Source organism: Macrotis lagotis, chromosome 1 (assembly GCF_037893015.1).
Source record: "Macrotis lagotis isolate mMagLag1 chromosome 1, bilby.v1.9.chrom.fasta, whole genome shotgun sequence".
In the NCBI taxonomy this organism is placed as follows: domain Eukaryota; kingdom Metazoa; phylum Chordata; class Mammalia; order Peramelemorphia; family Peramelidae; genus Macrotis; species Macrotis lagotis.
Window position 1 is genome coordinate 342,091,989 of NC_133658.1, and position 24,281 is coordinate 342,116,269.

The 24,281-nt window shown below is 38.0% G+C and overlaps 1 protein-coding gene across 2 annotated transcripts; it reads left to right on the forward strand.

Annotated features, from left to right (window-relative positions):
• The first annotated feature begins 161 nt into the window (after window positions 1–161).
• On the forward strand, window positions 162–24,281 carry FKBP1A (FKBP prolyl isomerase 1A). Of its 2 annotated transcripts, XM_074211778.1 has the most exons (5): window positions 162–333; window positions 413–460; window positions 16,037–16,149; window positions 21,698–21,863; window positions 23,169–24,281. In XM_074211778.1, exons 1-4 carry the CDS (start codon window positions 297–299, stop codon window positions 21,824–21,826), a joined length of 327 nt encoding a protein of 108 aa, XP_074067879.1. In that variant the 5' UTR covers window positions 162–296; the 3' UTR covers window positions 21,827–21,863; window positions 23,169–24,281. The 2 variants fall into 2 exon arrangements, with proteins under 2 accessions (XP_074067879.1, XP_074067880.1); XM_074211779.1 differs by lacking the exon at window positions 413–460 and having other exon boundaries at window positions 163–333.

The following is a 24,281-nucleotide window of genomic DNA, read 5'->3' on the forward strand; positions in this document are numbered from 1 at the left end:
TCCCTCCGACGCGCTCTGGGGCCCCCCCTCCCCATCTCGTGGGCGGGCGGAGGTGGGGGGAGGGCGGAAGGGCGCGGCGGCGTGCAGGGCGGGGGCGCGCATGCGCGCTGGGGCGCCGAGGCGGGCGCAGCGCGGGGCGGGGGTGGGGTGGGGGTGGTGAAAAGCCGCCCGGGCCGGCGCGCGAGCCAGTGCGTCCCTGTGCCCGCCGGGAGCCGCGCGCGAGGCCGCGTCCTCAGCAGCAGCCCGGCGCCCTCCTCGCCTCGCCGCCGCCCCCGACTCGCTCCAGGCCGGCCGGGATGGGAGTGCAGGTGGAGACCATCTCCCCCGGGGACGGTGAGTAGCCCGGGCCGGGGCCGCCCCCTCCCCGCCTGCCGCCCCTCGCTCACCGTGTCTGTCCCCTCTGTCTCCCCAGGGCGCACCTTCCCCAAGCGCGGCCAGACCTGCGTGGTGCACTACACGGGTGAGTGCGGGCCCGGGTGGGGGGCGCGGGCCGAGGCTGAGTGGGCCCCTGCCGGGGGGCTCCAAGGGGGGGGTGCCCGGGCGTGGCGGCGTGGGGGCACCGGCGCCGCCCCTGGCCGTGGATGTTCGCCCTCCCTTCCCTTCCTGCCCTGCTCCGCGGATCTGGGCTCCACCTGTGCCCGGCCCCCCGGAGGGCAGGAGGCCGTGGGCGCCGGGCCGCCCACCCACCCGTTAACAATTAACCTTTGTGGATCCCTGCTGGGCAGTGCCCTGGGGGAGGGGGAGCTGCCCGTCCGAGGTGCTGACCCATATATGGCCATCCCGGCCCGCTTTGGCTCTTCTCGCCTAAAATGCGGCGTGCCCTCTAAATGGGTCAGTGATGCGCCCTTTACACCAGCCACACTCCGCTCGTCTTGTGTTTCTGTGCTGCCATTTTTCTTTAGCCTCCATTGAATTCCAAGGTCTGCCAACAAAAAATAAAACTTTTGGTGGGGAAATTTTGATAGAGATCCTTTATTCTCTGTGGGGATTCAGAATTTTTTGTCTCGTCTCAAACATAACAAAATGACCATTTTGGAAGTTGTTTTTGAGACTCTTCTTTTCCCTGAATAACTAGTAACTGTTTCCTGTCCTCCTCCACCCCTCCCCCAAATCCCCCTTTCAGAAGAAGTTGGGATGGTGGGGAGTGTTCCCTCTATCTGTGGGCCTCAAGCTGCCTCTTTCCAGGCCTTAGTGTTTGAGTCCTTTTCCGGCACTGGGTGGGTCTATTTCCTTGGGGCCCTTAAAGTGGTTTCCCATCCAAGCTTCTTTAGTCATGGATTGGCTTCCTCCAGAGGAAGTGAGATGAGATTTGCTCTTTCTCCCTGTTTCTCTGTTTTTGCTGTTTCCAAATCAAAATTTTACTGTACAATTGGGTTTGAACTACTGCCACTTGGCACTCAACCCCTGTAGGTGGAGACTTCATCTGTCAGATCAGAAGATCATTCTCATATTCTATCTCATCTCATTTGAGCTGAATCCTAGTGAAATGGTCTCTAGCTCCATCCTTGTATTGTTGCTTCCAAGTCTGTACCACCTGAAATTCATGAGCTAATATTCAACTTACTACACTCAAACGATTTATATTAGATGATTTTTAAAATGTTAATGGTCATGCTACAGCGATTTCACCATTTGCAGCAGTTAAACTGGTTAGTGAGAAAATCTTAACAATTTGCTCAGAAAAAGTCAGACTTAACATTATTTCAGTTCCTCAGATTGAGAGGAAAAGCAGGATGGGTGTAGCTGTAATCATTTAGATATGAATAATTGGGCATCCTCCCCCATCTTATCAGGAAATAGTTGGCAATAACAGTAATTCTTATGAAGGAAGCTCTTCCACCTCCTGTCCAGGATTTTGAGCAGATCCATTTGTTTGGGGGCAGGGAGGGAATGACTCGTGGTATAAGAATAAAGAATGTTTGCATTTTCTGTTCTGTTTTGTTGCTTTGTATTTTTTTTTAACCTGGAAGTGGGCTTTAGAGGAAAAAAATTTGAACCCAAGGAGAAAATCTGAAGGGAAACTATTTCAAGGAAAATTCAACTCTTAAGAAACCAGTCTAAGAATTAGATTTGAGAAGTGAAAGGAAGATTAAAGCTCATTTGCTTACCTTTTTTTTTTTTTTAGAGGAAAAAAGTATGGGCCAGAGAGGTGTTAAGTGTTTTACTGGAGATTAGACAGGAGAAAATAATGACTAGAATCTAAATCTCCTGATTTTGGTTCAACATACCCTCAGATAATGCCAGCCATTTTTACTTTCTGATTTTTGTCCCAAGTCCTATATTAGAGATGTAGGTCAATATTAATTTAAAAAATATAATGGAAGATGTTTTTGCTGTCAGGATGAAAGGAGGCATAAATATGGGTATAACCAGATTTCACTAAGTGCCCTGTTTGAAATGGCACCACATGTATATAGCATTTTCATAAGGGAACAGAGTGCTACAGGACCTAGAATAATAGCATCACATCCCTACTGCGTCTTTCTGTTGTATTTTCTTGTACTCGGCCCCATAGACACAGAACAAATTTCAAAACTGCTCAGCAGTAATGTGTCTGTGTACACTAAAACAAAAGCTTTCTTTTTATTCCATTTTTAATAAGCTAAACAAAAAAACCCAGTCCTAAGCCATCTCTGCCTCCTGCACACTAGAATAGACTGTTCTTGCTCTCAACAGGCATTGTTCCAATGGTTATTTACCACCAGCCTCACAGGAATAACCTGTTTAAGACCTGTGTCTTTTTAAGCTTGAGGATGGGGGTGGAAGGGTGGGGTAGGGGAGACTACTGTCTGACATGAATGTTTTGTGCTATTCATTGGTGGTACAGAAATCACAGTGGGATGTAGAGATTATAAGTGTTCTTATACCCTGAGGACATAATATCTGTCAGAGCATCTACATGCCCCTCAAGGAAAATACAGAATGGGTGAAATGCTGAATATAGTTTCAAGCTGCTTCAGGCTCTTTGGAATACCCTGAGGGAGAGTTAAAACCACTTCTCCCAGGCCCCTTTGTAGCATCCCTGAATAGCACAGTGCCTGGCACACAGCAAGCACTGAAGAGGCACTTACCATCCTTTTTAGAAGGAGGTGGAACTAGAGCCGACCAAGTGCCTTGAACCCTAAATAGGTTATCTCCCCATCTGCGTTATTAGAGGAGACTAATCCTTACAGTTGAACGTGTTCTGACATATTGTACTTCTTGTTCACAAAAACTAGTCTGCCATTATGAGAGCAATATAAAGTTGATGGATTTTTTTTTATCATTTCATAAAACGAACCTCTTCTACTTGTTAACAACTTCATGAAGAATACTGTCAATGAAATCAGAAAATCTAGATTTAATTCTTATCTGTAGATGCTTACCACCTTTGAGATCTCTAGCAAGTCACTTAACTTCCTTGGGCTTCAGATTCTTCCTGGTAAAGGGATGGAACTAAATGGGTCACTGAGATCCCTTTCAGCTTTAGATCTGTAATCCTGTGACATTTCTACCTCCTTCATTGTTCAGGATTGATAATCAATGACTTTAATGATATTAGGTAGACTATGAAGTGATTGTTAGTAACACTGTCATTCCCTGAAAATGTAGCTATCTTTTTTCTTGTCTTTCACATACAACACTTTTCCTGCTCCCTTTCTGTTCTTCAAATCCAAGAACAAGGATTTAACGTATTTGTATTCATACTAAGTTGAGGTGATAGGCCCACAAAGTAAGTTCATGTTCTAGCTGGAACCAAAAACATGGATTTCTTGATTTTTTTTTTCCTAAGTCAAGAGTTGTGACTTAACCAGAGTGACAGTACCAGAATTGAAGCAGGAATCTGGTTAATAAATCTCCATAAAGTGTTGCTAGATCTTGTTAGATGCTCTCTTGGCTTTGGGGATGGGGCATTGAGAGGGAACGGTGGTCATAATTCTAAGATAACTTATTGGGGCCTAGACAGCCCTTGCTGTTATTAGTTGTTGGGCTAGTTGTTACGGTCTGTGATATACCTAAGTTCAGGAAGGGGAAGGAAGTAGTTCCCCAACCTTCTGTACCCAAAATCGTCAGGTATTCCTTGGACTCAGTTTTGGTTCTTGTTTAACACCAAATAGTGACTTTCAACCAAAGCATCTATTATAGACTATGGCAGTCTACAAATAGTTGCATTCTTGAATCACAATGTTATTAGTCTTCTGTATCATTCTTCCATGAGGTAGCAGGTTTCTAGCTTACATTTTATTTAACTTTCAGTGAAAAGATAATGGGTTTTGTTAGAGCAGAGATTCCTAATTTTTTTATGTCAGTCTAAAGCCTACAGACCCATTCTGGGAATGTTTTTTTATTCCCTTGGAATGGTTTTTAAATGTATAAAATACAGAGAATTACTAAAGAAAACATTTTAAACCATGTTCACAGACCTCAAGTTAAGTGCTCCAGAGTTTAGATGATTTTTTTTTTCAGGAGGGTTAGATAGAGGTTCTATTTTATTAAGGATCTTAGTAGGTTGTAGCATTGTTCTTTATATTGGAATGAGGAGAATTTTTTAAAATAGTTTCTATACCAACTGGTTTTTTCATGATTTGGAGGTAGATACTTAAACATACCAACCTGCATGTTTAATCTGCAGAGTAAACTAGTCTTTTCTTTTCTGTGGGGGAAGAGAATCCCTATGGTAAAGTGAATAGAAGTGCAGTCCTAGAACCATTGAGACTTGAGTTTAAGTATTACCTTTCAGCTACACTAGTTTGTGATCAAGGATAAGTTAAGTCTTAGTGCCCAACCCCAGCAAACTACTCAGATTATAAAGTACAGAACAATTGTCTGTCTACAACATTTGTCACAATAGGAGTTCCTTCACAGATAAAATCATAGGTCTAGACTTTTTTAAAGTGAGGTTATCCTATTTTATCTTTGAGAATATCCTAAGGAGATTATAAATTTGTTTACCTTCAAATATATGTAGGTTTTAATCATACAAAGGATTTCTATTCTTTATACATCTGACTGACATAGAATAAATAATACATGAGTACCTTACTATATGCCATTGTATATCAAAGCAAACATTTGTGTAGAATGGAAAATGATGAGCCCCTAATATTAAATAATGAACTTTTAAAGTGTACTTAGTTAATGTAATTAGGAAGACTTAGGATAGTAATTTTTTGTTGTGCCTTTCATTTTCTTTTTGTTAAATTTTTTTTTATTTAAGGCAGTGGGGTTGAGTGTCTTGACCAAGGTCACACAGCTAGGCAATTATTATGTGTCTGAGGTCAGATTTGAACTCAGGTCCTTCTGACTCCAGGACCAGTGCTCTTCCACTGCACCACCTAGCTGTCCCAGTGTCCTTTTTTTTTGTTTTTGTTTTGTTTTTGCAAGGCATACGGGGTTAAAAGTGACTTGCCCAAGGCCACACAGCTAGGTAATTATTAAGTGTCTGAGACAGTATCCACTACGCCACCTAGCTGCCCCTGTGGCCTTCATTTTTGAAGAAGACCATGATATCAGAGAGGTGATGCCATGACAAACACATGAATTGTTTTTTGAGTGAGGGGGAAGGTGTGCTAAATCACCAGCCTTACTTTCTCCTCCCAAACCATTTGAGATCAAGGGCCAGAAGTGGATTGGGATGACTGGAGGTTGCCCTCTATATGAGACAATCAGGGTTAAGTGACTTGCCCAAGGTCACACCTCTAGGGAGAGTCAGATATCTGAGGCTAGATTCAAACTCCTATCCTCCTGACTCCCAAGGCCAGTGCTCTTATTCACTGTGCTATCTAATTGCTGCCCCAGTTGAAGAGGTGTCTATTTTGGGGAAAGTTCTTTTTCATTTTTCATAGAAATAGAATTATCATTTATAAGCTTTTTAAAAAATCCATCTATTTTAGCCATAAGTTACAATTTTCTCCCACTTATACTTTTGCCAGAACAACTCATCATAGATATTTTTCACAGGTGTTACTCCGCTGAAAAGTTCTGTGTAATGCAGCAAACCTAGTGATAAACTGTTGCAAATTTAACTGGGCTAGTTCTTGGATGACAGGTATCCAGGTGATACACATTAACAGTTAAGAGATTTGCGATCTACTGGCATGGCATCGAGAATCCTGGGTCTCTTCCATGCCACGTTGAGATATGGGATTGAGACATTGGAGATGAGAGGTGACCAGAACAATGGCAAAATTACTGTTATTGACCTTTTAAAAAAAAACTTCTGTTTATTACCTCTTAGGGAACTAGCAAGGAGAATCAGTAAAGAAACTCCTAAAATAATTGAAATTTAACTGTAGTTAAAAAGCAAAAGTCTTGGGTTCCAATCCTCTTCTAAGAATACAAAGTGGATTATATGGAAAATATCTTGCATTAAGAATATCTATCCCATAAAGAGCCATCATGTCACCTTGTTTCAGTAGCTATAGAAACTTATAAATTAGGAGCTTCTTAGAGCTTCTCTGCATTGCAGTAGGTGACCTATCCATTATACATACTTCTCAAAATAAACAATCTTAGCAGAGGTATATTTGTCTTCTAGTTCATTTTTCAGAGTTACCTCCTTATATTTAACTAGTGTATTTGTTTTTCAAGTTGGGGAATGATTTTAATGTTTGAGAAATTGGAGAATGGTTCATTCAGAGGGCAGATGTTTTAGCATCATTCTATTTCTCTACTACTAGTAATTAGGGGTGGTGTGCTATGCTTGGGAGCTTTAGGCAAGCTTGCGTGTTCTATCATAGGCCTCTAGCATAGACTGCCAACTGTGGCAAAGACCTGGCAAGTATTATATGCTCTCTGCAGTCCTAGAAACAGAGCCAAATTGTATTGAGATAATGTTTGCTATCAGATCTCTGAGATCTTTAAGCTAAGGGACAAGGTTGTCTTTTTCCAAATGCTTCCTGTAAATATGCAGCGTTTTTTTCCATTAGCAGAACAGTGTGCAGATACTAAACTTTGTCAGAAGGGGAATATGTTAATGGAGTTAATCACCAAAAGTTACATAGATATATTTTTAATTTGAATAATGATTTCCATTTTTAGCACTTTTGTTGTTCAGTCCTATTTGACTGTTCTTGACAGATAATGAACTGTATTAACTGTAGTTGAGAAGCACAATTCTTGGGTTCAAATATAAACTGCAGGTCTAGTTGCCTCTTCTAAGGGTACAAAGTAGATTATATAGACAATATCTTGCAATATAGATGAGGAAACCAAGCCAAACACAGTAAAGTGACTTGCCCAGGGTCACACAGCTACTAATTATCTGAGGCCAGATTTGGATTCAAGAAAATGCCATGGGACCATAATTTTAGAGCTATTAAAAAAATTTACAGATTTAGGCCAGCTCCCCCATTTTATAAAAGGAGAAATGTGAGATCCAAAAAATTCATGACTTGCCAAGGATCACCTGAATCTGTACCTCTGCCTTTAAGTGCAGTGTTATTTCTATCATGCAAGCATAAGAAAATATGTGGGAAGCCACCTCTACTTTGATAAAATGCTTGAATTATTGTACATTTCAACTATACTGTATGCTTTCATGCTTAGTCAAAGAGGGATACTTTTACAAAACCAATAAACTTACAAAGGCCTAGATTGAAAGGGAAGGTATAAATCATTAATCATCAACTAGAAGGTACATAGAAGGAAAGCTGCATTTTATATATATAGAAGAAAAAAGATAATCTGGTAGAAAAGGATGGTATTGACAACTGGCTTAACCTCTAAAACCTTTCTCTTCTAATAATAATTTTTGCTAGGAAATCTAGATTTTAGTATGATTTCAGTTTTAAGTAAAAAAATCCTATTTTTTAAAAAATTAAATGCATAAATCATTTCATTTAATTCAAAATGATTGAATGGCATGTTATAAGTATATTTAAGGTGCTTCTGTGTTTTGGTCTAAGTAATATTTTATGTTTCCCAATTATATACAATAGTAGTTTCTACCCATCATTTTCTTTAAGGTTTTGAATTTTACAATCTTTCCTCTACCCTCCCTTCCCTCCCCTATCCCCTCACAGAAGGCAGTCTGGTAATCTTTACACTGTTTCCATGCTATACATTGATCAAAAGTGAATGTGTTGAGAGAAAAATCATATCCCTGAGAGGAAAATAAAATATTAGAGATAGCAAAATTATGTAGTACATAAGATACTTTTTTTAATTTAAAAAAAATTGAAGGTAATAAACATTGGTCTTTGTTTAAACTCCACAGTTCTTTCTCTGGGTATAGATGATATACTCTGTTGCAGATGCTCTAAAATTGTACCTGATTATTGCATTGATGAAATGAGCAAGTCCACTAAGATTGATCATTACCCCCATGTTGCTGTTAGAGTGTACAGTGTTCTTCTGGTTCTGCTCATCTCACTCATCATCAGTTCATGCAAGTCTTTCCAGGCTTTTCTGAATTTCCATCCCTCCTGGTTTCTAATAAAACAATAGAATTCCGTAACATACATGTACCACAGTTTGTTCAGTCATTCCCCAGTTGATGGACAGTCACTTGATTTCCAATTCTTTGCTACCACAAACAGGGCTGCTATGAATATTTTTGTACAAGTGATGCTTTACCTTTACCCTTTTGCATGATCTCTTCAGGGTATAGACCCAGTAGTGGTATTGCTGCATCAAGGCACATTTTTGTTGCCTTTGGGGCATAATTCCAGACTGCTCTCCAGAAAGGCTGGATGAGTTCACAGCTCCACCACAATATATTAGTGTCCCAGATTCCCCACATCCCTTCCAACATTGAACATTTTCCTCTCCAATCATATTGGACAATCCAATACAGGTGTAAGATGGAGCTGCTTTAATTTGCATTTCTATAAGCAATAATGAGTCAACTCATTTTTAAAAGCATAATAAATACTATAGCTGTATAGAAATGTTAACCAGTTTTCTTTCGTGATAAGAGATAAGATACACTTTTCATGTATATCTAGTAATTAATGCGATAGACAAAAGACATCAGTTTTTAAATAAATACGATTATTTTGAAATTTTTTCTATAGTATGAACAAAGCAACACTAGTACTATGTAACCATTTCCTCAACTGAAATCCCCGCTTAGCTAACCTACTTCCTTTTGGTTTCTTTTCTTTCCCAGTATCTTATGAGATATAACTAAGTCATAGGGAAGAGAAGTTTTAGGAAAAGATCCAGTTCCTTGGCCCTGTACTCCCTAAGGGCATGAGTAAAAAGTCTTCCTACCAGTATATATACATCCTTAAAGAACGGGTAAACTAAAGCCAGAGAATTACACAGACGGGTTTAACAGTGTTGTTTGTGATCTTTGTTCTTTCCCTAGGTTCCTTTCCATTTTTGTGTGTGTGGTTTTTTTTCCTTTGTTTTTGCAAGGCAATGGGGTTAAGTGGCTTGCCCAAGGCCACACAGCTAGGTAATTATTAAGTGTCTGAGACCGATTTGAACTCAGGTACTCCAGGGCCGTTGCCCTATCCACTGTACCACCTAGCCACCCCTCCTTTACACTTTTGATCTAAAATCCCACTTTTTTTCTCTTTAGTTTTCTGTGGTTTAGAAATAGAAGCTCCTCATTGAGCATTAGTTTATATGATACAGGGATGAACTTCACTTTTCCCAGGATTCCCATAATCATATAAAGGATATGTAATGTAATATAAAAGCTAGTAATGGTCAACCAGTTTTTTAAAATGAATTTTTTTAAATGCATTTTTTATAAAATCCAAAAAATATATTAATTTACTATCTATAGCTTACTGAAGATTTTGCTCATTTCTGTGAAGAGATATGGAAGGATAAGGAATAGTTCTTGATATCAGGTTGCTTATAATATAGTTAGAAAGAAAAACTTGAAATGTACAGAATAGTAAGGCATATAATTAATATTCTACACTTACATAGCTGCGTCTAGAATATTGAGTTTGAATGCCTTATTTTTTGACAAATATTCATATGTCCAGAATATGGAGTCCACGATGGAATACATTCTAACAGCTGTCACAAATAAATGATTGAAGGAGTGGTTGATGTCTTCATTAGTTAAAACTACCCAAGTAAGTAATGAATCACTAAGGTCTTCAGAGAGAGAGAAAGAGAGCACACACAATAAGGATTACTTGAGATCCTCAAGAAGAAAAATTAGCCAGAGATGATGATGACTTGGAAATATAAAGTGTTCATATTTCAGGTAGGTGTTGGAGTAGATGACCCATGGATCCTTTAAATTGTAAGATTCTATGTTGTCTTTTATGTTTGTTTTATTTTATTTTTTTGCTAGGCAGTGGGGTTAAGGGACTTGCCCAAGGTCACATTAGATAGGTAATTATTAAGTGTCCAAGGCTGGATTTAAACTGAGGTTATCTGACTCTAGGTCTGGTGCTCTATCCACTGAACCACCTAGCTGCCCGTGTTGTCTTTTTTTAAGGACAAAATTGGCAAATTTATTAATTTGAAAGTTCACATTGTAATTCAACTATTGAATGTTGCTGTTATGCGGTACACTGTTCTGGTTCTGTTCATCATATGGTTTCAGCTATTTTGCTGTTGAAATTTTTAAATACGGTTTCAGCAGAATATCTAAAATTTCCCTTGCAATGATTATTAGTGCCAGAGCAGTTACTAGTCAATACTTCATCTGCTGGGTAGCTAGGTGGCGCAATGGATAGAGTACCGGCCTTGGAGTCAGGAGTACCTGGGTTCAAATCCAGTCTCAGACACTAATTACCTAGCTGTGTGGCCTTGGGCAAGCCACTTAACCCCATTTGCCTTGCAAAAATTTAAAAAAAAAACACAATTTCATCTGCTGTTCTTTCATAGTGTGCATATGGTTTCTCTAGTGATATATGTAATTAATTTACATCTGGTTATTCTATTAAAAGGCACTTTATAACAAGGATTCCTGACTTTTAGGTTGATAACAATTGCTGGAAACCCCTATTATATTTCCTTCCATTTCATTCAACAGATATTTGAAATCCACTGAGAACATAAGGATTTGCAGACTTCTGTAAATAAGATTTGCTTATTTGACTTTGATGAATCAGATATTTGGTCTTCCACACTTTCTTGTAAATCTCCTACTCTATTCAGACTTGAGTGTTAATAGTGGCTTAAATAGTCTCCTTTAGATGCATAAAATACCTCAATACTTATCTATATCCTTCTTACAGTTAGCTTGCATCCTTTTCCCCTCACAAGAAATTCCATTATCCCAATTATAATTTTAAGAAATTATTTTCTTCATTGATTTTTTTTCCTCCTTCAGGATTTTTTGTGTCTGTCTTTACCAAAGTGTTGACTTTTTATTTTGTATCATTCCTTTTTTTTTTTTTTTTTGCTGTTTTTCCTCTATTTATTTGATTTTTGAAATCCTTTTTGAGTTTTTCCAGTCATTGGAGGAGGGGGACTAAGACTAATTCACATTTTTCTTTGGCTTTTCACATAACTATTTTGACTGTCTTCTGAGTTTGTATTTTGATTTTCCCTATCACCCAAGTTACTTTCTCTGGTCATGTTCTTTTTTTGGTTATTTGCTCATTTTTCCAACCTATTTCTTGACTTTAATTTTATATTAAAATTGGACCCTGTTTCTGAGATGGAAGGGTCACTGTCCCAAGCTTTAGTTTTTTTTTTTCATGTTGCTATTTTCAAAGTTAATTCTGGAGGGTCTGTAAATTTTCAGTTCTTCTAAGATGCTATGATCTAAGGAGAGGTGTAATTATTGCTATTGCCTGTGTGAGAGACCACAGACACTTTTTTCCCCCTGCCCTAGAACTGGTGAATAGACTCCCCTGCAGCTATACATTCTTACTCTGGGACTCCAATTCAGTCTGTATGGGCAATACTACAGAATCCTGCTGACCTAAGTTACTTTTTTTTTTAATAATAAATATTTTGTTTTCCAACTATATACAATAGTAGTTACTGTCTATCATTTTTTGTAAGGTTTTGAATTTTAAATTTCTCCCCCACCTTCCTTTCCCCCTACTCCCTCCCCAGAAGGCAGTCTGATAGATAGATAGATAGATAGATAGATAGATAGATAGATAGATAGATAGATATAGATAGTCTGATAATCTTTATATTGTTTCCATGCTATGTATTGATTGAAATTGAATGTGTTGGGAGAAATTATATCCTTGAGGAGAAAATAAAATATCGGAGATAGCAAAATAATGTAATACATAAGACCCTTTTTAAAAAACAAAAATTGAAGGTAATAGACTTTGGTCTTTGTTTAAACTCCACAGTTCTTTCTCTGGATACAGATGGTATTCTCCATCGCAAGTACTTTAAAATTGTCCCTGATTATTGCATTGATGGAATGAGCAAGTCCATTGTTTGATCATGTTGCTGTTATGGGGTACAGTGTTGTTCTGGTTCTGTTCATCTCTCTCAGCATCAGTCAAGTTCATCTCGCTCAGCAAGTCTTTCCAGGCTTCTCTGAAATCCCATTCCTCCTGGTTTCTAATAGAATAATAGTGTTCCATAACATACATACATATATCACAATTTGTTCAGTCATTCCCCAATTGATGAATATTCATTTGAATTTGCTATCACGGACAAGGCTGCAATGAATATTTTTGTGCAAGTGATGTTTTTACCCTTTTTCATAATTTCTTCAGGATATAGACCCAGTAGTGATATTGCTGGATCAAAGGGTATGCACATTTCTATTGCCCTTTGGGCATAATTCCATATTGCTCTCCAGAATGGTTTGACCTAAGTTTCTTGAGCTAGAAAATTGTTTCACCTGTCCTGTTGGTTCTGCTGCTCCAGAATTAGTTTTGAAGTGTTATTTTAAGGTTTGTAAGGGAATGTAGAGTGCTCAGGTGAATCCCTGCCTTTACTGTGCAGTTGCTCCAGTTACAGACCAGACCCAGTGTTCAGTAAATATCTGCTAAATAAATTAATAAACTCAGAAATGTACCAAAGTTTTAGAGACTCCGTTCTTGAATTCATAAAATGTTAAAGCTGAGTTAAACCTTAGAATGTAAAATTTAAAATCTTGAATCATAAGTTGTTTTACCTGGAAGGAGTCTTGTCCAATCCCCTTCTTATGTCAGTGTATTTTATTAAGTTGTAATTGGATTTAAGATGTGTTATTCTGATATATCGCACTAGAGTATTTTCATGTCTCAGGTTGAAAGATAACACTTCTGTTTTCCTTGTACCACCTTTTGCAGATCTGGATATTTTACTTTGTGAAGCCTAAGATTTATATTCAGGTGTTAGTTGTGAATTTGCATAGTGGATAGAATAATTTGCTCTGGAATAAAACTAAACTAATATACTTTTTATTCATGTTCTTGGGTCTAATTTATGAATTAGATCCCTATTTGATATGTTTTAAAATATTAGGTACCTAACCATTTATTTACCTGGGTTCAGCCCAAAGAATTTAGGCAAATTTTTTAAGTCATGTTCCAACAGAATGTCCAGCTAATTTGGGTTCTGTAGAAACAGAAATGAGCTAAAAGGCAGGGAGTGTCAAATCCCATTCTTGGTATACAACTCTTGGAGCCATTAATAGATGGTGCCTCTGATAGGTGACTGTATCCATTGTTTCTGTAAAGACTGGTAATTTGATATTGTGACCTATTCTTAGATGTCTGGGTTCTTTTTATTTGTTTCCTTATCCAAAAGTGATTGTGAGTCTTGGTAAATAGTTGGAATACCCTTGGGACTTCATATGCTAATTTCATTGGATTTTTGAATTACAAGGCACTGGCTATGAATTTACTTTGGATGAAGCTTTCCTTTTTTCCTTTTCTGTTCTTCCAATATTTATCTATTTGCACATGCCTCAGGCTTTAGTGATCAGAACTCCCAGTGGGATGCTGCTATTTATCCTTTTCCTTCCATTACTTCTAGTACTCCATTAACAGAATTAACCATATTCTCATTTCTGACCCTTCCCCCACTTCCTATTTTGTTAAGGTCTAGACTTTCTGGCTGCTATGATAAAGCACTAGATTGATTTTAACACTTTCCCCACCCCCTACACCTTTTTTAGAAGTAACTGCATGAGAGTAGTCTGTGTAGTAGTGGTAGATGATGGTGATGGTAATAGTGGTGGTATTTTTCCTTCATCTCTGCACATCCTTTGTGGTGGTCTCCTGTCCCCCTGGGTACCTGATTACAGGATATGACTTTTAACAGGCACATTAGTATCTGCTTTAGTATTCTCAGAAATACTGTCATTTGAGAACCATGGTGGGGTTTTTTTTTTTTTTTCTGAAAGAAAATAGCAGGTCTAATGTTAATAATTCAAAGATGAGTGAAGTAGGGAAGAATTCATTGGCCCCCTTTTTAATGATCTCTTTGAGATGGGGAATTTTTTTTCCAGTAATCTGATGTTTGCTCTGACCATTAGCTAGCACCAGATTCTGGAAGAGTTGTTCGCCTTTAATGCCAGTAATTGCAAGTTTTGCTTTTTTTTCTTTTGCTTAAATTTCTTCTGAACTTGTTGCTTTCTCAGAGTTCTCCCTAATTGGAAATTAAATTGTGTTTCTTTAGGGCAATTATACTTAATGATAATTTCTGATGAACTTCAGAATCCTTAGGAATCTTTTCTTAAGGAGAGGATTTCTGTAGTGATTGGTATCCTTTGTATATGTATAGAGTTTAACAGTTATTAGGAACCAAGAGATCAAGGCAATCACCCTTGATAAGAGACATAGAGAAGGAAACTGACTTAAGGTCTTTCAGGTGGATTGGAACTAAGATTTTTCTAACTCCCTGTCTAGTGCTTTTTCCATTACAATTTTTTTCCTAAGTGAGTTTATCACTTAATTTTTTCTACATTCAAGAAAAATTCATTTGTCCCATTGAATAAAATGAGTAAAAAAAATAGAATACCAAATACATTTTGCTGTTTCTCTGGAATGGGTCCAGGGCTAGCTCCTACTTTTGCCAAAGAAGTTATAAGTTAAAGAAGTTTGACCTGGGAGAGATTGCTTTGTTATATTTAGTAATGGACTGTTGGGGAAAGTCTGGGTTACATTTTGTTTTGCTTTATCTCACAGTACTAAATAAACTTTCTTCTTTGTTGTGTGAAAAAATAACCTGGTATGGTAAAGGAATTTGGAAGGGTTGCTTATTCAACTAAGTTCTGTAGTAGTAGAAAGTAGAGAATAACTTGTTTCATGTGTCACTTCAGAAGATGCATTTTACTATCTCCTTAAAACTTGCTTCTGACCAAATGAAAAAGGAGGGAACAGTTTTTAGATAATAGTAATGAATGGAAGATCCCTTCTTTGCTTTATATGTTCTCTTGTGTTGAAGAATGGCTGGGGAAAAAAAATAAAAAAAGAATGGCTGGTGAACAATGAAGAATCAGAAAACATACTGGGGAAAGTTCTCTAATAAGTTTCCATTCTTCTATGTTCAGGACTGATTAAAAAAAAGTCAACAAGCTTTTACATGCTTACTAGGTAGACACTGGGCTAGGGATACAATCACAAAGAAAGCCAGTCCCCTGCCCTTGAGGAGAAGACAACATAGAAAAGGAAAGTGAAGAATAGTGCCAAAGGGTCATTACTAAATTGTGAGAAGCAAGGCTGAGAAAGGAATAAAGATTGACTGGCCTGAATCCTAAATGGGGGGGGGGGGGTGCAGTGGGCAGTGGGCGGCAGCAAAACCCTGCGGGTTTGGTGCTGCTGAGGCTGCAACTGGCAGGATTAGAAATTCAGGAAGGGGGTTGAGTTAATTAAATGCTTGACCAACTATAGCCTGAGAATGTTATAAATATCCAAATGGTCCTTGGCAGAAAAAAGTTCCCCACCCCTGCTCTAAATGGAACTAATGGGAGAAGGGAGCAGGTAGATGGCCCAGGTTGAGAAGGTAGCTGGGCTATCACAGTAGTCATTGTAAAGTAGATGGTTTTACTTCTTCCCATTTGGCAGACAAAACTTGGGTTCAGAGGGAAGTCCATAAGTCTATAAGACATATACCCCAAGTTTGTAAGACTAGAAGCAGAATTTGAACCCAATAACTAGTAACCTATTGTCCTTGATTTGTATTGCTTGGTCATTATTTCTTAAATAACATATGCCTTGTCTTTTAGGGATGCTTGAAGATGGGAAAAAGTTTGATTCCTCTCGTGACAGAAATAAACCCTTCAAGTTTGTGATGGGCAAACAGGAGGTGATTCGAGGCTGGGAAGAAGGAGTTGCCCAGGTGTGTTTATATTCTTTTTTTTTTTTTTTTTTTCTGCAAGGCAAATGGGATTAAGTGGCTTGCCCAAGGCCACACGGCTAGGTAATTATTAAGTGTCTGAGACCGGATTTGAACCCAGGTACTCCTGACTCCAGGGCTGGTGCTTTATCCACTACAACACCTAGCCTCCTTCCCCTCCCTACCCCCCCATTCCTCTTCTTCTTTCCTCTTCCTTCCTCTCTCCCCTCCTTTTCCCTCCCTCCTTTCCTCTCCTCTGCTTCCCCCTCCCTCCTCTCTTCCCCTCTCCTCTCCTCTCTCCCCCTTTCCCTTCTTTTTTCCCTCTCTCTTGGTCATACTGCATCTAGAGTATTATGCTCATACTGGATACTACCATTTTGGAAGGACATTGATAAACTCTCTATCTCCCTCTCTCCAGAGGGAGGGCAACCAGACAGTGAAAGGTTCTGAGTGCTTTATCCACTGTGCCACCTAGCCGCCCCCTGTGTTTGTATTCTTGATGTTGTTCCTAAACATACAGTGTCTTAACTCTGCTGAGGATTATAACCACAGTGGAAAGCCTTTCCTTTTAAATTTGCATCGATCAGTCTTGTTCTTTCCTATAGTGTCTATCCTGTCAACAGTGGGACTTAGCAGCAAGCTCATAATGCATCTTTTTTTGGGGGGAGGGGGATGAGGCAGTGGTATTAAGTGACATTCCCAAGGTTATGCAGCTAGTAAGTATCAAGTGTCTGAGGTCGAATTTGAACTTGCGTCCTAATGCCTGGACTGGTGCTCTATCCACTGCACTACTTTGCTTGTGCGCCCCCCCCCCCCCCATGTCTTTTGTTGAGCCTCAGGAAAATGTGTGAAAATGTGTGTACCTTCATGCATTAGTCTTGATCTGATTTTAGTAGACTTAAGTCAGGAGTATTCAGATTTACTCAGTCAAAAGGTAAAATCTAAAATAAATAAATAAAATAATTTTTTAAAAAGGTAAAATCTACATATCCAAAGAAAGGATGGCTTAACCAGGAAGAGAGGAAATCATAGTCTTAAACTTTTAGAACTAGAAGGAATTCTAGAGCTAACCTAGTCCAACTTTATTTTATGGACCCAAAGTTCACAAATTAGGGGAGTCATTTTTAATTCTATTGTCCAAGTAGAGACTTAATGCTCTTATTTCTCCTTAAATACATTGCTAATTAATCTCAGAAAATAAATGCTCTAATTCAAGTGTATCCTACTCATAGCCTGCAGACTGTGTGCAGCCCTCAAAGCCCATTTATGCAGCCCATATCACATAATTGGAAAATGAAGAATCAGTTACAATATCACAGACCAGGTTAACTAACATGACTTAATGTTTTCACATTACTAACATTGAGTATTCTATTTTGTCATGGGACTTTGAGAATTAGAATTCAAGATTTTATAAAACATCAACAGCATTTCTGTATTTTTACTACTCCAATCTCAGTTAATATCAACACATTACCTTTAAACTTGCAAATAAAATTTATAGAGTTGCAATCAGATATGCAACTTAAAAAATTGATTCAGTTATCTTTATTGGACTTTTTATAAGCTGTACCTGCCTAAAGAAAAATATCTGACATTTCACAAACATACCCTGTTTGCAGCTTTTACAAGCAACTTTTTTCCCATAAAATGCATACAAAAATTAAAAATAGAACAAAAATTTCAGATGAGCATTTTGAAAATATTCTTTGCATCTCTACATAATCTCTATCAAACTAGACATAGAAGTACTGATATCAAAAAAGCAGGCTCAATCTTCACATTAAAAATAACATGTTCAGGGCAGCTAGGTGGCGTAGTAGATAGAGCACCGGCCCTGGAATCAGGAGTACCTGAGTTCAAATACTGCCTCAGACACTTAATAATTACCTAGCTGTGTGGCCTTGGGCAAGTCACTTAGCCCCATTGCCTTGCAAAAACTGAAAGAATAAATGAATGAATGAATGAATGAATGAATAAATAACATGTTCTTATTTTTGTTTAAAAAGTAAATATTTTATTGCTCTACTCAATTTTTATTGTACTTTATTACGTTTTTGACAAATAGATATTAAATTCTGTGTACAGCCTTTGACAACATTTTATTGGAGAATGCAACCCAGAAGATCTGAAAGGTTGGACCCTAAAATCTTAGTGTGAAGGATTTTTAGAAAAACTTGACCAAGGATCATACTAGATGAAATGATGGGAAAGGATTGTGATTTGCATCTGTGAGATCATAGTTGAACCAAAAGTATAATGAGCTTAACTTTCAAGAGTCTTTAAAAACTTTTCACATTTTTTCTATTCTAAGGAGAATCTTATACAATTTCCCTTCTTGAGCTTTCCTTTTCTTAATTCTTTTAATTATTCATTTGACTTTAGACATGTTTCACACTATCTTTCTCCAGGTTCTTATGGCAAAGAGATGACCCTGGATTCTCAAAGACTTTGTTAGTGGAATAAAAATACTAGGAAATTTTTACCATTCAGTGAAGACTTCAAGTTTAGCCCTGGCAGTAGACTCTTGTCTCACTAAATGTGGAAAGGCTTAGCGTCACATACAAGGCTAACCACTTGGTGGCTTTTTTTTTCCCCCTGTGGCAATCCATAAAATTTCATCATTTCTTGTGTACATACAACTTTGTTCCTCCTTTGTGACTAAAGTCTGATATCCCTTTCTGTTGTGGTTTGATTCTCTGTAGTGAATCATAGATGTAGAACTGGGTGGGATCTTAGAGAATATTAAGTCCAACCCCCTTATTTTACAGGGAAAGAAATGAGACTGCAAGAGGTTATGTGACTTGCCCAGGGTCTCATAACCATTTAAATCTTAAATCCTCTGATTCCAACCCCAGCACTGTTACCCACCCACCCACCACTCACTAGAATAGATGTGCAGAGATATTGTGTTTTGATAGAACAGACTCTAGATTAGTAACTTGACTTCTTTCAGCTTTCTCTTTGTGCCCTTAAGGTAGTATAATAGTTGTACTAATTCCCTTACTGTGTTGTTATGAGGAAGTCATGTTATTATGTTACTATTACTGTCATGGTGTATGTAGGATGTGATACTCCTTCATTACTATTTTTTTTTAATTAAAGATTTTGTTTATTTTCCCCCAATCTTACTTCCCTCCCCCTAGCCCCCCACAGAAAACAATTTGTCAGTTTTTACATTGTTCCCATGTTGTACATTAATCCAAATTGTGTGTGGTGAGAGAGAAATCATATCCTTAAAGAAGAAACATAAAATATAAAAGATAATAAGATCAGACAATAAGATAGCAGAGTTTTTTCCCTAAATTAAAAGGAATGATCATTACTATTGTTATAAGCTCACTCCTTAGTTTGGGATGTCTTTTTTTTTAAGAAAGATTTTATTTATTTTGGGTTTTACAATTTTTTTTCTCCTATTCTTGCTTTCCTCCCCCCACCACCCACAGAAGGCAATCTGTTAGTCTTTATGTTGTTTCCATGGTATACATTTATCTAGGTTGACCATGATGAGAGAGAAATCATATCCTTAAGGAAGAAACATAAAGTATAAGAGATAGCAGGCGGCTAGGTGGTGTAGTGGATAAAGCACTGGCCTTGGAGTCAGGAGTACCTGGGTTCAAATCTGGTCTCAGACACTTAATAATTACCTAGCTGTGTGGCCTTGGGCAAGCTACTTAACCCCATTTGCCTTGCAAAAAAAAAAGTATAAGAGATAGCAAAATTATATAAGATGATGGTTTTTTTTTCTAAATTAAAGGTAATAATCTTTGGTCTTTGTTCAAACTCCACAATTCTTTATCTGGATACATATGATGTTCTCCATCTCAGAAAGCCCAAAATTGTCCCTGATTCTTGCACTGAAGGAATGAACAAGTCCATCAAGGTTGATATCACCCTCATGTTGTTGCTGTTAGGTGTACAATGTTTTTCTGGTTCTGCTCATCTCGCTCAGCATCAGTTCATACAAATCCTTCCATGAATTCCTATAAGTTTGGAATATCTCTTGAAAGAGAAATTAAGGAGCAAGAATTCCAACTCAGAAATTTGAGAACAATTGTAATGTCTAATGAATATAAGAAGAGGGCAGACTCTTTTGAGTTGAACTAGCAAGAGGCAAATTTATTGTAACTTCTTCACATTTACAGCTATCCAAAAGTGGAATGAGATGGATAGGTTCCTTCTCACTGGAGGGCATTAAGCAGAAGCTGAAAGACTTCCTGTCAGAAATGTTATGTGGGGTCCTTTTGCATTGAGATTGGATTAGACTGCTGCTGAGATTGCTTCCAACTCATTGCTTTACAATTCTACTTCCTGAAGGAGGAATGGAAGAAGAAAAAGAGCTGAAACTGATCATGATTGTGAAGTCACACTTTAAACTCCAATATCTTTCTCCTTTACCTATACTAGTATTAAACTCTTCTCTTCAAGACAAGTGGGGAAGATAGTTTCAGCTTTCTGCTAAAGCAAGATTCTTGGAAACTTCTCTGCTTTTGATATTGCTTGCCTATTACTCCTTTCCTGAGTCAAAAGCAAGGACTCTTGTTACAAACTAGTAAATAAGTAATGGAGAGAAGACTTCAGTCTAGCTCTTCCTTACATTTGGTAAAAGGGCTTAGCAGAGAGATAATGTGCTAGGACAGTTAATGTCCATGACACTAAGCTAGTTAGTCACTGAGAAGCTATGTACAAAATTGCATTGAAGTTGATGTCCTAAATCAAGTAACTGAGCAGGCCAGGCTGTGGTTAGAAGAAGTTTCTTGCCAGCAATGGAAGCCAAGTCAGAAATATCAAGAGACCAGCTCAGCATAAAGATGTAGCCTTAAGTGAGAAATCACTTGGACCTGCAAGAAAAGCAGGGACAGGCCAATAACTGAATAATAGTTCTGTTGTTTTCTCTTCAAACTCTGCTGGGTAGGTTTATTTTTTTCCAAATTTGTATCTGCAGTTTTTGCCCCCTTCATTGCCTGAAGGGTGACATTGTATCTTGAACATAGCAAAAACCCTATATTTATAACTGTATATTAAACAGATGATTAGAAAATCTGATATTTGAATTTTACCTTTTTAAGTAGTAACAAAGTCTCTTCCATAATGATGTTCCCCTTAGTCAGAAAAAACAGTCTAGAGAAGAACAAAATCTTATATATCGTGAAAATGAGGAATTCTGGCAATAGATCATCCAAAAATAATTCATAGCATGGCTTAATTTAACTTCACACTGGAATTTGGAAGATATAGCCAGTTTTGCTTTCAAGGTTCCTAAAGTACATAAACCTAATCATTGAAAAACTACAGGTCAGGAAGTCCCGATATCTCCCTTAGAGAAGTATTTGAGTTAATGGGATTTATAGAACTCATTCATTCAACAAGCAGTAAACATGACTTTTTCCACATTGAGGTACTGTTGATTAGAATTTCTAGGGCTACAAGAGAACATTCGAACCTTTTAGAATGCCTTCTTTGTTATATAGAGGAAGAAACTGGGCCCAATAATAGGCAATTGATTTATCTAGAATCATGATGTTAACACTTGTTCTTTCTTTTTTCATAGATGAGTGTGGGCCAGAGAGCAAAAATGACTATCTCTCCAGACTATGCTTATGGTTCCACTGGTCATCCAGGCATCATTCCACCAAATGCTACTCTCATCTTTGATGTGGAACTTATAAAATTGGAATGACAGGAATGATTTCTTCCCCTAGCTCCCTGTTTCTTGAGTAAGTGAAATGAGTATTTGATTAGAGATGTTAACCTTCTTTTTTCTTCCTCTTTCTATCATCTTTGTCCCTAAAGTCCTAAAAACTATTTTTCTGGTTCTTATAAAACTATAGTTCATAGAATTGATTTTCAACTAGTTTATTGTCAATCACTTGAGCAAAACTAGATCAGAAAAGTTAATCCAGCAAGACATCCCTAGATAAAATTATGGCCTGTGTCAACTTATTTTTTGCATTGTAATTTATTTTTAATTTCTTTTTAAAGTTTATTCCTTAGTAAAAAAGAGCCACATTAGATAATCTGAATTATATTATAGATCCTTTCCTTTTTCTAACACTAACTACTGTATGTCTATAGAATGATGGGATAGTAAGAATTTTGCTTTTGAATCTAGCTTTTTCCAGACTTAAGTTTGTTGAAGGGGAGGGCCTGTTTTCATCTGGTAGACAGTTAAAATTGAATTCCACTTGCTATCCCTGTGATCTGGGAAAAGTCAGTTCTCTTTTTTGATCCTCAGTTTCCTCATCCCTAAGATGGGGAGGTTGAAATAATGATCTCTAAGGAACTTGCCAGAAAAATAGTGCTATGTTTTTTCCTGATATAACCCCTCCTGCATATTCATATGATCTAAAGAGTTGGGACATGAGTAATGGAAAGTCTTTACCTTTTAGCAGGAGCTATTTGGGGAATAGGAGGAGAAAAGGACTGGAGAGGAGATCACATGCTTTTCTGGTCTTGTAGTTGAGGAAAGATGACCATGACAAGGACTGAATACTGGTTCCTGACACCAACTTGCCAACTCTGACAAATCATTGACCACCCTTGAACTTCAGCTTTCTCAGATACCAAACTTGTCCTTCTGACCAGTTATTATTATACAGGAATGTTTTAAAGAAGGTACTTTACAGTTTGCAAAGTAAACTACTTTGTAACCTAAAGGGCTATGGAGATGTGCATTTGTTAATGAGTTTGTGCTGTAAAGAACTATGGACTGAGAATCTAAAGATTTAAGATCTAATTCTTGCCATACCCTTGTGAGACCTCCTTGAGGAACTTTTCTTCTAAAAGAAGGAATTAGACTTAGGTGTTTTCTTGAAGGTCTCTTATAGCTCTGGCATCCTGGAATTTTGTGACTTCCCCTAAGAACTAGTTGGTTGCCTGACTTTCTAAGGAATGGCCAGCCAGGCTAGTTGGTTGTTGATTCCTCTAACTTTCCCAACTCATTATTAGGGAAAGGACTTTTATTTTTACACTGATTTTTTTTTTTTATATTAATGGAACTCTGACTTTTCTATTCCCAATAGATTGGACACATGGAAGAGTCCAGAGTCTCAGCTTCAAGAAGAAGAATGCACATGAATTTATATGGAGCTTTTTCCCTGATATTCCACTACATTCATTGTATAGACATATACCCCGATTGAATGTGTTATCACTTGGCTTTGCTTCCAACTCTTCCTCCTTGTACATGTGTTGTCCCTAAACTATACACCGTAAACCTCAACTTGTCAAGTCATTCATCTTTTTGTTTTTGTGGTCTAGATTTAAATTGCAATCTTTTGGGTATAGATTTAAGATTAAGTGTATGATCAAGCATTAACAGCACACAGATGGGTTAACCTTAGAATAGGAATTATTTGGACAGAGAAAATCTTTGTCCCTTTTATTTTTTTGGATGAAATTTATCTATTATGTATTAAAAAAAATTTTTGCTGCTGCTGTAAAGCCATAGCAGATTGAGGAGCTATTGAGGGCTGACATATTCTCCATGTTGAATGATTTCCTTGGAGCGTATCAGTCACCCTGTCCAAAATGAAGGTGGGGAAGGAGAAGCTGCTTTAACCACCCAACCCTCCTTCCTCTCCCCGCTCTTAACCTCTGCCTTTTGAAAGCAGATATTTTTGATGCAGTGTTGGACACGCCACTTGGTGTCTTATCTACAGGACAACTCGGGTCAATATAAACCTACTTTGTTGATGCCTGACTTTTTTTTTCCATCATGTGGTTTTCTAATGGATTTGGAGGACTTTTTTAAATCTCCAGTAGCCATCAAAGCTCCACAACTACCTAAATTCTAAGAACTTGAATTGATTGTTAAATTGAAGGTGCTGTTTGTAGAAATTTTCAACACAATGAAAGCCCAGTCATTGTCACAGGAAATCGTTGCGTGTTCTCTACAAAAAAAAAAAACAACTGATGCTGGTCATCACAGCTTCAACATCTCCTGTTTTTGATGCTCAGCTCCCCTACTGCTGATATCCTTCCCTCCACCCCCACCTTCCTTCTCTCCCACTCCCCCCCCCTTGCTGTCCTGTATAGTGATTTCGTAAGAGAAACTGCCACCACCCACTCTCCCACCACGTATGAGTTTCAAGTTTTATTATTGCAATAAAATGCTTTATGCTGGCTTTTCTCAA

Bases quoted from the DNA above. Each gene is read 5' to 3' on its own strand.
- FKBP1A (XM_074211778.1), top strand. From the start codon at position 297: ATGGGAGTGCAGGTGGAGACCATCTCCCCCGGGGACG. The intron at 461-16,036 runs GTGAGTGCGGGC...CTTGTCTTTTAG, and splicing joins CTGCGTGGTGCACTACACGG to GGATGCTTGAAGATGGGAAA. The intron at 16,150-21,697 runs GTGTGTTTATAT...CTTTTTTCATAG, and splicing joins GGGAAGAAGGAGTTGCCCAG to ATGAGTGTGGGCCAGAGAGC.